The 14,361-nt window shown below is 46.9% G+C and overlaps 1 protein-coding gene across 1 annotated transcript in view; it reads right to left on the reverse strand.

Moving 5' to 3' along the window:
• Window positions 1-114: 114 nt before the first annotated feature.
• Window positions 115-14,361, reverse strand: part of LOC122566689 — a 46,788-nt gene continuing 32,541 nt past the window's right edge. Inside the window, exons 8-15 of the mRNA XM_043724312.1 lie at window positions 9,600-9,850; window positions 9,021-9,268; window positions 8,760-8,912; window positions 8,512-8,657; window positions 2,806-5,673; window positions 2,465-2,671; window positions 1,983-2,378; window positions 115-1,883 (exon numbers count right to left, since the gene is read on the reverse strand). Coding sequence (XP_043580247.1) covers window positions 1,684-1,883; window positions 1,983-2,378; window positions 2,465-2,671; window positions 2,806-5,673; window positions 8,512-8,657; window positions 8,760-8,912; window positions 9,021-9,268; window positions 9,600-9,850 — 4,469 coding nt within the window. The 3' untranslated portion in view covers window positions 115-1,683. The remainder of the gene's footprint in view (window positions 1,884-1,982; window positions 2,379-2,464; window positions 2,672-2,805; window positions 5,674-8,511; window positions 8,658-8,759; window positions 8,913-9,020; window positions 9,269-9,599; window positions 9,851-14,361) is intronic.

Genomic DNA, 14,361 nt, shown 5'->3' on the forward strand with positions numbered 1-14,361 from the left:
TTACCGTGGAATGAAAATCGAGATATAAGAACGACTACAGTTAATTATCGATTGTAAGTAGGAAAGTGTTCACACGAAGACGTGAAAGAGGTAGGAATAGAGACACTCTGAAAATTCATATTTTCAACAATTTACTCCTAGGCTCTTGGTTTGGCCAGATTAGAGACCAACAAATCTCTTGTGGTCTTATTTTGTTATACAATACATAAAAATAATGATATTTACAAATGTAGGATAACGTTAGGCACTCAATGAACAAAACGGTGAAATTATAAATGGATTTCATATTATACATACTGGAGGTATTACGATGAATAGTTGAACGATATACTCGGAGAGTAGAGTGAGATACAAGTACTAGGAGATTGAAATTAATTAGCATAATATAGCACTGATTTAGTTGAACGTAAAAAATCTTTTTCCTTTTGCAGCAGAACGATTTTTCTTCGCTTTTTAATGTTGTTTGCGATCAGATTACTATTCGAACGTGGAATGTTGGAGGTTGGGTAACAAGCATGTTTCTTATGTGGAATGTGCTCGCACGATGTCTCACGTTTTAAATTAAGACAATTTAAATTAAGTCACTTTACCTACGTAAGTACCTCACTGCTGTTGTTACATTAATTTCTCTTGTATTCACTGGCCTTTGCGTTCATTATTGTGAACAGTGGACATCGAAAGGAAAGATCGATCACTATTCCGATTTCTTGGAATCAGACGTGATTTTCCTGTATTCTACGAATGTCCGTAGACTAGAGTCGTTTCTATCTCGAAACATCTTTTACGTTAAAAGTAATCGTTACGGTTCTACGGTTTCGACCTTTTTTTTTTGCATCCGGATTTACTGTAATCGCAGTCTGTCGTTCATAGTTTGAAAATTTCCATTAACATAGAGCTCATATACACTATCCCCATTTACGACGCAAAATGAAAAAGAAAGTCACAGTCTATACATTTGAGAGTAACTTTTCGATTGTCATCGAACCGATTCGATGAACGTTGCGATTAGATGTCCGCTTTTCTTTTACACGAGATAATATTAACGATCGAGTCATATACAAATTGTGACATATCATATTGTTTCAAGTTATTATCTGACATAGAGTCCACATTACGCAGAATAAAATAAGTTATACGATTTGTCTATTTTTCATTAAAATATTATGATACAAATTACAATTATTTATAGTTTAGGGTTTAAGAGCCGTTAGTTGAAACTATAAAATCTTTATTAATCACTTTAGTGTTAAACTAAGAAGTGCATTTATATATCGGTATAATTTTGTTTTACAGTGGTTCTTACACTTGTTTTCATACTGCGCGTGTGCGTGCGTGCGTGCGTGCATGTGTGTGTGTGTGTGTGTGTGTTCTCGTTCGTTCGTTCGTTGAGATGACGATCGTCATTTACGAAATATAAAGGTATGTCCGTGGCGATCATCGCTTAAATTTTGCTGCTATTGAACTTTTGTATTCTGTATATATAGCATCGTCACGTGGTGTACACTTAGTAGCAAAACAATACGAAAGGCTGCTGTACATTTGGTCAATAAAACATATCACCGAAACTTTTATTACTTGCCCTGTGTGTCGTAAGATTTTATATTTGGTACTGTATGCTAACGACCCTTAACCCTTCGATAATATCACAGATGAATGAGTTTCCGTGTTGTGCGTTACGCATCGCTACCTAAGGTTCCTAACAAGTGCGTTAATCCTTTCAATTTTTTCACTGAGCATTCGTCTCTCCGAATCAAGAGCCGTTCTCGCGGATAACAGTTCGTATATCCTTCGCTCCAGGTGAATAGTTTCGGAACGCAAGTTGTTCGACTGTGCCACCAATTTTGATGTTTCGCTCGTCAGAATTTTCTTTTCCATTGCTTTCTCTGAAACGGAAGAAGATAAACGGGGAACGGAAGGAATGAAAACGCCTCGGTTAATGCGAAAGACAAAATATAAATGCCGTGAAGATCTTCTCGTCGTACCTTTGGAATATTCGCTGTAAGCAAGCATGATGTCCTCGATGCCGGTCCACTTGGGCCTTTCGTTCTTCCCACCGACGTGGTCGTCTACATTGTCATCCACGATCTTAATGTCCACGATCTTGCAATGTTGCTTCACCCCATTCTCACCGGGCATGGGCAGAGCAGGATAACCCATGGAGACGATGTTCGGAACCAAAGGTGGTAGAGGCGGTGGTCGTTCTGGTACTTGCTTCACTTTTACTCTGTCCAGTAGTCTCATCTTTTGAGGCGGTTTCGGCAATGTTGGTGGATTCTTCGAATACGCCTTGGCAATTCTCTCGCAGTAAGCAGTCACGGAATTTGAACTTCTCCGTTTTTTACGATCTTGTAGAACGTACTGCCACGTTACTTCTGCCTCTGTAATAATAACAATGAAAATTCGTTCGATACAGATTAACCATTGATGACCGATAGCAGAGAAACCATCTTCATCCGATACTTGCCATCTCTCCTGCCCGGAGGCATTATATCGAGGCCTATGGTCCTGAGAAAACCAACTTTCGGCTCAAAATCTGGCGTATGGAGCAATACGTCCGGATGTTCTCGCGGTATTGGTAATACGGACTCGACAGTTTGCTCCGTCTCCAGAGGTACCTCCGGTGGATCTGGATTTAACCTGTACCGCTTCTCCACTTTACAAAGCTCTATCTCTATAGACGAAAAGAAAAGGAAGCGACTCATAAGCGTTAATGTTGCAGGGGCGACGAGGAACGAAACGCGAAGAGAAATGGAGGAAGAAGGAAAAACGTACGCAAGAGAAAGAAGAATACAGAAGAGCGCTTACCATTCCTCATACTTAAAGTGGTTAGACCAAACATGGCGAGAAACGCGAGCTTCTTCTCCGAATACTGTAACTTGGCTGGCGGACCTTTGATAATCCAGAGATCCATGTCCTTTGTTTCTTCCTCACCTTCCGAATCGGAACTACACGCAAGGCTTGTGTTCCTCTCCCGTTTTCTTTTCCTTCTCTTCTCGGCTAGATCTAGCGAGGACGTCAACTCTTTCGGTTTCTCAGGTACAAGAAAAGACTTTTCGCTCGTAACATCTTGTTTGACTAGAGCCTTGCTCAGGTCAGGCACATTTAACACCGCTGGTTCGCACTTCACGGAAATCTCAGTCAAATTATTGCACTTGTCGGTGAAACAAAATGCGGTTTTTAGCTCGGTCGAGAAATTCAACAGTTTCTCTTGGTATTTTGGTATCTGCAGGAGAACATTGGATACGTTCTGACAGGTACGCAAAACTTCCTCAGACTTGATGCTCTGCATCAACTGAGTCGTATCTATAGGCTTCTGTGCGATGTCGTTTATGCTGAACTTAAAATTCGATTGAAACGATAATGTGGACAAAACGCTATTCTGATCGCTCTGTATCTTAGACTCTACTTCAGGTTTAATCTCTTTCTCAAGGAGATTAAAATTTATAGGTTGAAATGTAGGTTGTGGTAGTGGCGGTGGTGGTGGCGGCGGTGGTGGTGGTGGCGGTGGTGGTGGTGGCGGTGGAGGCGGTGGTTGTGATGGTGGTGGTGGTGGTGGTGGTGGTGGTGGTGGTTGTGTCGGTGGTGGCGGACCCTTTCCTTGTTGTTCGTAAGCGAAATGGGGCGTCAACGGTTTGTCTTGAAGCGAATTCTTCCCTAAATGATTCTGCTGATTCGCTGTTGCTTGTTGTTTCGCGTGATTTTCCATCTTCTCGTTGCACGAATTAACTTTGCTCTCCTTCGTCAATGTATCCGTGCTGCTTTTGTGATGCGAATTCGCGTGATTCGCGATCTTGTTTCCACTACCAGGGCCAACGTTGTTACTATTGTAAGTCGTGTTTGTTGCCGTTTTGTCGACGGAACTGCAATTCAGAACGTTCGACGAGGTGGAAGGCGGCGACGACGACAATGGGGACGATGACGGCGGTGACGACGACAACGAACAAGGGGCTTCGTTTCGTTGAACCGCTGCCGCTGTCACCGCCACTGTTTGATTGTTCTCGTTGGCGTGATACGCGCTTTGTTTCGTACTGTTAGAATTGGCCACAGCTACTGCCGTGCCGCTGCCGTTATTCGCGTTGCCACCGTTGCTAGCGGCTGGTGTCACTGGTACGTTCGCTTTCGGTTGCGAGTGATGTTGATGAGCAGGCGAAGAAGAAAAATGCGGCGGCGGTTTGTACAAATTAGCTACGTGCGAAACAGGTATATGCGGATGATGAAATTGTTGAGGCGGGTAAGGAATCGGATGTGACAGCGATTGCTGAAGATTCGTGCTCTTCGTGTTATCCGCAACGGAATTCTCGGCGATCTGTCCGGCGATCGTTTGGGGCGTTGTGGTCGAAGTGGCTATCGATTTTACCGGTGACTCCTGATAAGAAATTTGATTGGTTATACTATGATTATGACTGTTCACGATGGGCCTCTGTTGAGGTTTCGACGATGAGCGAAAGGAATCTTCGAACGGTCTGACGAAAGGCGGTTGTTGCGAGATTGTCGCCAACGCGTTCGTTGTAGTGACGGCGGTGGTAGTGGCGATCGCCGTGCTGCTGGTGCTCGTGTTCGAAGCGTTCGTCGTTGTACTTATCGCGACCGTACCGGATTCTTTGCTTCTCGAGCTATGAATAGCATGAGACAACGGTGGCGATTTGTGAGTCAAAGTGGTCATATGATTGACGCTATTCATAATCGAGGGGACCGCGTTAGCTGTCGTTAGAGTGTGTGTCCCGTGTGTTGTCATAGTGCCGCTGCTTGACAAACTGGTACTGCTGGTCGTTGTACCGGCCGCGCTGTTACAACGTTGTTGATGCTGCGATTGTTGCGACGTTATCGACGATCCTGCTAGCGACGCTTGTGACGACTGTTGCACCTGTTGTTGTTGTTGTTGTTGTTGTTGCTGCTGCTGCTGCTGTTGTTGCTGATGGTATATAGAAGTTGTAACCGTAGTTGTCGCGCTGCTCATTATCGTAGCTGTATGCTGACTAGAATGAATAGTAGTCGAGGATACGGAGGGCAAATGGAGAGAAGGTATAGAGATGATAGGCGCCAATGGCATAGTGAGGGATGGAGGTGGTGGCGGTGGCGGTCCTATCACCGCTGGCGTCAAGGACGACATAGAGGGTGGTATAGAAGGAATAGGTGGAGGGCCGCCGATAGGCGCGGAGCTTATTGCTGGCGGAGGTCCGAGGTTCAAAGGGGGCAGGGTAGAAGCCATAGGGGGCGGCATGGCCGCGGAACTAACGGAACAGATAGTAGCCGAACCCAAGGACGGTGGAGGTCCAATGGGAGCTGCCGGATTCGGAAACGCTGACAAACGAGAGTGGTAGATGTTCGCTGTTGCTGTTGGATCCGATGACGGTGGTGGTGGTGGTTGTGGTGGTGGCGGTGGTGGTGGTGGTGGTGGCGGTGCTACTGTTGGCGGAGGAGGAGGAGCGGAAGACTGCTCTTCTTTTCTCGATGGATGATGACTGTTACCGACAGATCCAACGTTACTGTTACCGTTGTTGCAGTTGTTAGCGTTGTTGTTGGTATTTCCACCGCCTCCGCTGACGCCTCCGCCTCCGCCGCCTCCGCCGCCGCCGCCGCCGCCTCCGCTACTGCTGCCGCTTGGCCGATCTCTGTTCTCGCGTTCTCGCTCCCGCTCGCTATGCATCTGAGCCGCTATGGTCGGCTTCCTAGCTGGAACAAATCCCGAACACAGTGCTTGGTAATCTTCCACTGATCTACTGTTGTCGATTTACTACTCTGTAGAGTAGTCGCAGAGTGATTTTACGGCAATACGCAAAACAATATCTTTGATTCGACAGGAACACGCGATCAAAACGACATCGGTGTCTATCGCGTTCGGGAGCGCGAGGAGAAGCGTTCTTCACAGGGGATTGATCTCGAGTCTCGTAATACGCCGTAACTGCCTGCAGCTCTGCGATGCAGATACGATGCAGATACGATGCAGTTAGGACGATCGCAACGTCTTTCGAATTCGAACGAGTCAGCGCACCCGACTCGATGCTACGCAACCAATAAGGTGGCAAGAGCTTGAAAAAAGGCAACTTTTTTCAAGGAGACAAGGATCGTTCGCGTCCGTTCCAACTTACCTGAGCGATGCGTAAGTCTGTCGTTATGAGGAATGGCTTGATGGTGTATTCAATTCGAAGTATTGGGGATGATTGCTGATAGAACATCAATGAAATCGGATAACGTACTACTCGGATCGACTGTAAGAAATAGTTCGCTTGCTATTGGGACGCCCGCGGACAACGTCGTATATCGTACACAGCGTAGGAAACTGATCATCTTTTGAGCGATCGAGATCGCTGAATCTTCCCCAAAACTGTTTCAGAAAATGAATCGAGGGTCAAGAATTCCAAGTCAATCAGAATTTTGATCACGTTTTTTTTTTTGCAATGTTTATTTTCAATTATAGTCCAAATATACATGTTTACATAATAAATTATATAAAAACGGTATAATTTTGATAAAAGAACATGTGTGACAAAGTTATATACATCGGTGGATCAAGTCAATAATGGGTAGAATATAGTATGCTACACTGAAGAAAAATTATTTTGACACTGATCGTTTAATTGCAAATTTCTAAAACAGTTGCGGGAACTAACGCAAGAGTGCACTACGTTTCGTAAAAAGACGCGAAGGCGCGTTGAATTGTCGGTTGGCCTGCGATATATCCGCTGTTCATCGTTTCGCGACAAACTAATCGAAACGAAACATTTTTGTCACGCGTTATGAAGCCAATTGTTCAAATAAAAAAGAACGAGGGAACACACCAAAGATAAATTAACGAAAAATCAACAAGGAATCAACAAGGAATCAACGAGGAATCAACGAGGAATCAACGAAACAAACAGAATTGAACGAGGAAGAAAACAAGAAGAAAAGAAAGAAAAGAAAAAAAAGGAGAAGAGAGAAGCGGTATATTCGACGATGGCTAACGTCCACTATCGCTTCAGATTATAATAATTACGGTTAACATCGATTTCACAATTCACACGAAAGATACGAATACAAAATTGAATTTATCGAAGAAATATAATTTATTCCGTAGAGGAAGGAGACGATCGAGTTTTACTCAATTGTTACCGTTTAAGCGGATGTCCACCGTAACGATAACGAGGATAATAAGCTTCTCCACAGAAGATAAAGATGTGCACTCTTATGTTGAAGTTTCGCTGTTTGTCAAGACGTCACTAACTATATAAAACGATTAACTATGTAACGAACATTGTACATGATTAAGAGACTTTGTTTCAACACTACAAAAATCATTTGTAACATATATGCTTCGGATGATACGATATAAATGGATAAACGGCCGACCGAAGGCCGACTTATTCTGTTAAATATGAACAAAGGACAGTCGCAGATGCCAATAAGTCTGACTTCGGTCTACGCGTAAACGAAATTATTAGCGAAATCGGATCTCGAAAACGCAACTGCATCTTTCACTGTTTCGATTATCGTAGGAAATTTAGGGCAAGCAGCGTACACCTTCACTTTCTCGACTGCGACAAGGCGTTGTTGTATGGTACGAAGGCTCGTACCATAGTTGCGTGTGACAGAATGGCACTGTGTTCCGTTCAAAGAAAAAACACAGAAAATAAGAAAAAAGGGGGATAGAGGGACAAAACGAAACGAAACGAAGTAAAAACCGAAGGTAGAGATAAATGTGAAGCTTAACAACTCGACGATCGAGTTATACACGCTTATCTAAAAAATATCGATCCTACCTTCATAAGAAACGATTGGCTATGACTATAACTTTGATTATATCTAGTTTAAAATTAGAAGCGTAGTATGTTTTTTTTCTTTTTCTTTCGATCTCATTCACAGTCAGGTATATTATTTCTGCAACGACTTCTCCTCGTTTGCCGCTTTTCGCCAGTTCGCCCGTTCACGGTGAACTGTCGGCCGCAGTACAGATCATTTAACTTATAGCGTTACCAACGACGTTTCTCGTCGAGGGTTCGATCGCTTGGCACCGATTGTCAAACCAAAGTCGAGAACAAAGACGGAAGATCGATTTTCGTATTCCCCTAGAAAATAATTTCAGGACGTACGGTGGTTCTTTCGCCGCGGTAATTTTACACGTGCATAGAAAGCTCGAAGAAGGATAAACAGAGAGAGAGAGAGAGAGAGAAAGAGAGAAAGAAGAAAGGTAGAAGAAAGGGAGCTGCCGGAACGACGCGAGCACGTTATCGCAATTTCATTGTAATCAGCGTGATCGACATCGTAATGGTAGAACGAAAGAAAGAACGTTGACAATAACGTTTGGGAAGAAAGAAGCAAGAAACGAAGTCGAGTTTGATGATCGGAGGGAGGATCGGTCGATACACCGCGGAACACGCTCGCATGAAAAAAGTACGAGAGAGAAAAGAAACGAAAAGGGAAAGAAGGTTATTTCCGCGCGTAACAAGCCATCGGGACAGAAGTCTCGCGATCGCTCGTAATCGATGCTTTCTTTTTAATGAAAGGCAGTGGGGGGTGGAGCGACTCGCTCACCTGCAGTATCGGCGGATGCAGGTGCAGGCGCGGGTACCGGGGCTGCAGGAGCGGAATTTCGTGCCGCTCTTCTCCTCTCCTCCTCCTCCCGTAATGCGGCTTGCTCTCGCGCTTGCCTCAGCCGGTGCTCCTCCTCCAGTTTCAGCCTGAAACGAGAATCGTAGGACCGTTAATAAAGGGCCGTTCGAGGGGATCATCCGATCGGCAGGCACCGTTTTCCGTCCGTTAGCTTTCTCTCGCTCACTTACCGCTCGTGCATTACGGGAGACATCAGTCCAAGAGACGCGGGAGGTAGCATGTCCGGACTGTATCTCAATCCGTACAGAGGATACGAAGGTAAGCCAGGAAATATCGGTGGTCTCAGCATTCCACACCGTTCCAAGTACAACTGTTCCTCTAATCTGCGTACCGAGAATCGAGCGTTACACCACGATTTCGTTAAACACGCTTGTTAGCTGCGCGCTCTTCGGTAAACGGCAGAGAGGCGGCGTTAGATCACGCGCTATTACCTATAAGCGTGTTGGAGGTGTGGTGGTGGATAGAGACCGTGATGATAAGGATTGTAGGCCGCAGGGTCCAGGGCAAAAGCCGGTGGAGCGTGGGCCGGATGGTGTTCAGGCCGGTACGGTTGAAAACCCGAACGAGCCAACAATTCGGAAGCGGCGGCAGTTACGCTGTGTTTACTGGTATCCGCGGGTCTCGCATTCGTGTACAACGACTGTATCTCCTCTGGTCTTCTCTCGTGCGTAGATCGTTCCTAAAATACACATTTGCTCGTTCGTTAATCCTTGCCTCGTCTTTTACCCCTTTTCTCGTTACAGCCACCGACGAAACGCGTCCTCCAAATCATTTTTTTTTTTTACCATTTTTTTTACCATTTTTTTTTTTTTTTACCATTTTTTTACCATTTTATTTACCATTTTTTGAGAGTATACGAACACCAAACGAAACCGATAAGAAAATTTGTTCCGTTTCGGGGGGGGGGGGACGATAACGGCCAGGCGATACGAATTCGAACAAGCGCGTCGAGTTAAAAGAAACAGAGGAAGGGAAGGAAAGCAGGTCGATCGGTCGCGACGATCGCTCACCTTAGCAGGCGAAGGACCTCTAACCAGAGGAGGTGGCGCCCGATTCTTAGGACTCGCACGAGGTTCTTCCTCCTGAGGAGCAGGGCCTGCCTGTTTAGCTAGGTTTCGTAGAGCGGCGGCGAAGCTTCTGCTGTTCTGTTGTCCACCTGGACCCGGTCCAGGGGTATGACCCTGTGGTAGAACGCCGGAACTGGGTCTGTGAGATTTGCTGATCGTGGTGGGTGGCGCTTTGGTGCTGGCAGGCTGAAGACCTGAAACGAATCGAGAATTAGAGGATCCGCGATCGAAAAGTTACGAGATACAACCAGACGGAAAATCCTCTTTATCCAAATTCTTACATTCGTAATTAACGATACAGACGATAAATAAATAAATAAGTATATAATATAATATATAATAACGATATAATATAGAACGACAGTGTCTGCTGACAAAATATTTCTACCGGGTCGGTTGAAAACGTAGTACAATTTTCGCTTCTTTCTTCTTGCTTTTCATTTATTTCGCAAAGAGTACGCATAATTCACCGAGAGGATAACGACGATAACCAATGTATATGTAACGTCGAACGTACGTTTGATCGTCTTCTTCGACCCGCTTTCGAATGTTAATTACAGCTTTAATCCGGCGCACGAGCGCGACGATCGATAATACGACGATAATCTTCAACGCGTCGTGCTATTATTTCGTACACGGGATATCGAGACGATATGATTTTTCTGCGTTTTATCGTTTTCCATCGAGGGTGAAAGGAAGAGAAGCGGTTCTTCGACCTTCGAAGCTGTTTGCCAGCGATACGAATCTGGGATTGCACGGAGAACCCTTTGAAAAGAGTAAGCGGCTCGGAAGAGCTTTCAAACCAGATCGATCTACATCGAGAAGACGTCAAAGCGTGAATTCGTTCTTTCGCGGTTTGCTCCTCTTTTTTCGTCCTTTGCCCCTCGACCGATTTTTTAAAAATCAAGAACCAGCTAGGACACGTCGGCATCCGGATGGTCCTTTGTGTCTCGGACGATGCTTGCCAAAGAAAGGGACGACCAACGATGTTTCTCTGTCCCTTATCCGCGTTCGCTGGCACGCGGGGACGCGCGTGCGCGCGAAAAAACCCTCCGGTTAAAACGAGAAAATAACAGGCAGAGAATACCCGATGGCTCTCTCCGCGATCATTCCGAGGATGCTTTTCACCCTCCATTCAATTCCTCGTCAGCAGAGCGCACACATCTTCGTTTCCTCTCAACGGACACGCGACTCTTCCCCTCGTCTTTCCGCTGCTCTCCTCTCCTCTCCGCCGCATGCACCCCGTCGCCTTTTGCTCTCGCCTCCCTTTCTCATTTTCCCCTGTTTCGACGTTTGGAACGCGATTTCTTTTCATTCTCGTACTCCCGTTACTCGCGCCTTTTTCTCTTGTCCTCGTCGTCGTCGTCGTCGTCGCCGTCGTCGTCGTCCTCGTCTTTTAACAATCGGTCTCTGTCTACGTCTCTCGATCTTTCGACCTCCGCTTTGCTCGATCGTCGTGGCATTACGCGCCAAACGAATCGTACGATCGACCAAACGATAAACGTTCTCGAGTGGTTGTTGGCGATAAGGGGAAAGGAGATACTTTAGTGCCGCTGGGGAGGAAACGAGGAACGGGTATACGCGCGTCGATGGTTCTCCGTGGGCCCGGCGCGGATAGAGCGGAATCGAATGGAGCGAAGGGAGCGCGAAGGGAGCAAAGGGAAAACGACATTCGCCAACGCGAACGACGCGCCGAGCAGGGTGGGTTGACTCGACGTCGCGAGCACAAGGATTCTAGCGAGTGGAAAGGGTGTAGAGGGTGGTGTTAAGCGGCTTACAGTCTGTTACCATGGTAACGCCACACCACTAAGACAGGAAGAACCTGAATCCAGCCTGCTACAGTCCCCGTGACCCTCTCCGTGTACAGCGTACACCCTTTTATCCACGCCGTTCGTAGCCGCTTCCGAATCCTGCGGAGGAAGGCGAAACCAAAGCGGCTACGACCGGATAAACAGCCACGGATTTACGCCACTGACTCGGTTTTTACGCCAAAGTCGCCAAAACCGATACACGCGTCTTCTACGCAACGCTGGAGTCTCGAACATCGACCTGGCCCCGATCGGGACGAACGCAAGGCGATCTAATCGTTTGCCGACTTGCGATATCGTAGTCGAATAGTCGTCGTCTGCCGTTTCACGCGTTCCTGCGAAACTTGCCACCTCGGAACAACGAGTAACCGTTTAATTGGAATTCCAGCTCCGTATAGAAGCTGGTGAAAACAATGCCAAATGCGAAATACCGCGTTCGAAGTGCCGCGCAGTTAATAATTTCGCGTCACCGAATCGAATTCCCCTGTTGCGCCTGGTCGAGTCGCGTCGATAACGACGCGCGCGAGTCGAACGAGAAAACGCTTCAAAGTTGTAGCTGCGAAATAACGCTGCGTTGCTGCTACTTATCGAAGCGAGGCACGCGTATCGCAAGCGGCGTTTGCCGGATGGAATTAAATACGCGAAATATAATCGATCGACTCACAGAAATGGAAAAGAGAAGAGGAATAAAGAAGAAGAACGTACGGCGATACAAAACACGTTTAGGGAAGCGCGAATACGCGTCATCTTTTTTCCTTTGGTCGAAAGATGATAAACAACAGGTGGGAATATTGTCGTTTTACCGTACGAGAAACCGGCAGCTACACGAAGTAACGGAGGAAGGCATTCGCGTTATAAACGCGAGAACAAGATTCTGAACGCACGCAGAGGGAATTCTTTCTCTTTCGCTTAACCACGCTCATCGATTTTCGCGTCGCGATAACCGATCTACGGTTCCTGTGCGCGATTCTGTGCCATCTCGTTTGAGAATTAATCGGGCCGACGTGGAATTCACGAGTCAGCCACGAACGGAGGAGAGCCACGGATGAAATCGACCTCGTTGCTCCTTCCTCGTATAGATTTCCGCCTGTTCGACGAAAAAAAGAAAAAAAGAGAAAAACTAGCTCTGCGAGCGCCACGTCGACTGCCGCCAAACTTTCGAGTAGTCTGTGATCTCGGGTACGCGTTCGGTCGTTTCCATGCAAGCCGAGGCAGTTTATTTGAAATTCCGCGGCGCCTCGTAAAACGTTTAACACCGATCGTTAAACTTTATTCGATCGCGCGAATTTTGTAATAGTTGGACGCGGTAACAGTAGGAGAACAGTAGGAGGATAAAAGATAGAAGGGAAAATTTCAGACGCCGACCAGGTGGAATCGAAATCCGAACAGGCGCGTGTAGCACACGACGTACAGACGTTCCAACAACGAGTTCTCGAGCCTCGTAAATTCGAAGCGATATTCGCTTCGGTTACGCATTACGTTCGAGATTCTCGCGTTCCATGTACGAGGAATGTCCGCGTGTGTAGCGTACAAGAGGAAACCGGCAAACGGAGGACGGTGAAACGGGAAAAGAGAGCACGCCGGAACAGAGAACGGAATAACCAACCGCGGTCGATATTAAAACGATGGAATGGAAAAGCCGCAACGCAACCTGTCGTCTTAGCGGGATAAGCTTCCTTTTTCGCGATCCCATCGGATTCCTTCTTCCGTTCGTAATCGTTTTTTACGGAATTTTCTTGATCGCGTCGAAGCGTTTTCGCCGCCTGCTCGACGAGTCGGAGGAGAAAAACGAGACGGGACGATCCAGAGAAAATGGACGAGAATCGTAGCGGGGATATGGAAAGGGAAAGGAGGGAAATAGAGAAGGAGGGAGGACGAGGGGAGCGAGCAACCACCGGGCTTCGTGTCGGATCGTGGTTGACCTTTTCCCGTTCAAGCCCCTGACTCCTCGCAAACCCTTCGAAGCTGACTCGTTCACGGGAAGCCAAGTTCCGCGTGAAAAATCGATGCCGGAAGGACTGTCGCGGCAAATTATAACGGGGAAAACGATCCCTCTGTTATCGCTCGTGCGTAAGAAGGCAAGCTCGATAGCGTAGCGAAGAAACGACCAACCAGGCGAGCACAGAGGAGAAGAGAAAAAAGAAGGTAAAATTCAGCGAAGAAATCGCGTATGCGCGATCGTCTTTCGGTATGCGAGCGATAGTTAGCAGCAGCAGCAGCGGTAGCGGTAACAGTGGCAGGTTTGCGTTACTTCGCTCCAGTTGGAAACGTTTTGTCGGCGGACGGTGTGCTTTGTGCGGTTACGAACAATCGCCCAACCAACGTACTCTGTCGCTCGTTCACTCCCCACTCTTCGGGCATTTCTCTTCGACAGAAACCGCTCATCGTTACCCCGTCCCTCGTATTTTTCTGTTGCGAGGTTCTGGCGCGTGTAAATTGCAGCTTTTACAAAGGGTTGCCACACGCAGTTAGATCAACATCTGTCGCATGACCGGCACGAACGGCCATCGATTCTCTGCCGGCGTCAAATCGAGGTCGGAAGGACGCAGCGTCATCGAACCACCTCTGTTAGCGATCGCGGCCTGTTACCGCTCTCGGTATAAAACTCAGGGAAACGCGTCGTTTTATCTGCCGGCTGAAATCCCATTGGGAAGTTGTACAATTGATTCACCGACCGGCCGTACGCGTTTATTCCCGATTCTGGCTATCGTATTTTCACCGTCATCGTATCGATAACGCTGGCAAAAGATATCGAATAAACGCTAACCACTTTAGCCCCCACCCTTCGTTTCGATTAAAGCACACGGCCGTTTGCGTTTCAGTTTCAGCGGCCGATATCTCTGTATGGGATCGGCTCGTGGTTGGTTCCGTTACGTTTTCACCTGTAACCAGAGCTT

Source organism: Bombus pyrosoma, linkage group LG4 (genome assembly GCF_014825855.1).
Source record: "Bombus pyrosoma isolate SC7728 linkage group LG4, ASM1482585v1, whole genome shotgun sequence".
Taxonomy (NCBI): Eukaryota; Metazoa; Arthropoda; class Insecta; order Hymenoptera; family Apidae; genus Bombus; species Bombus pyrosoma.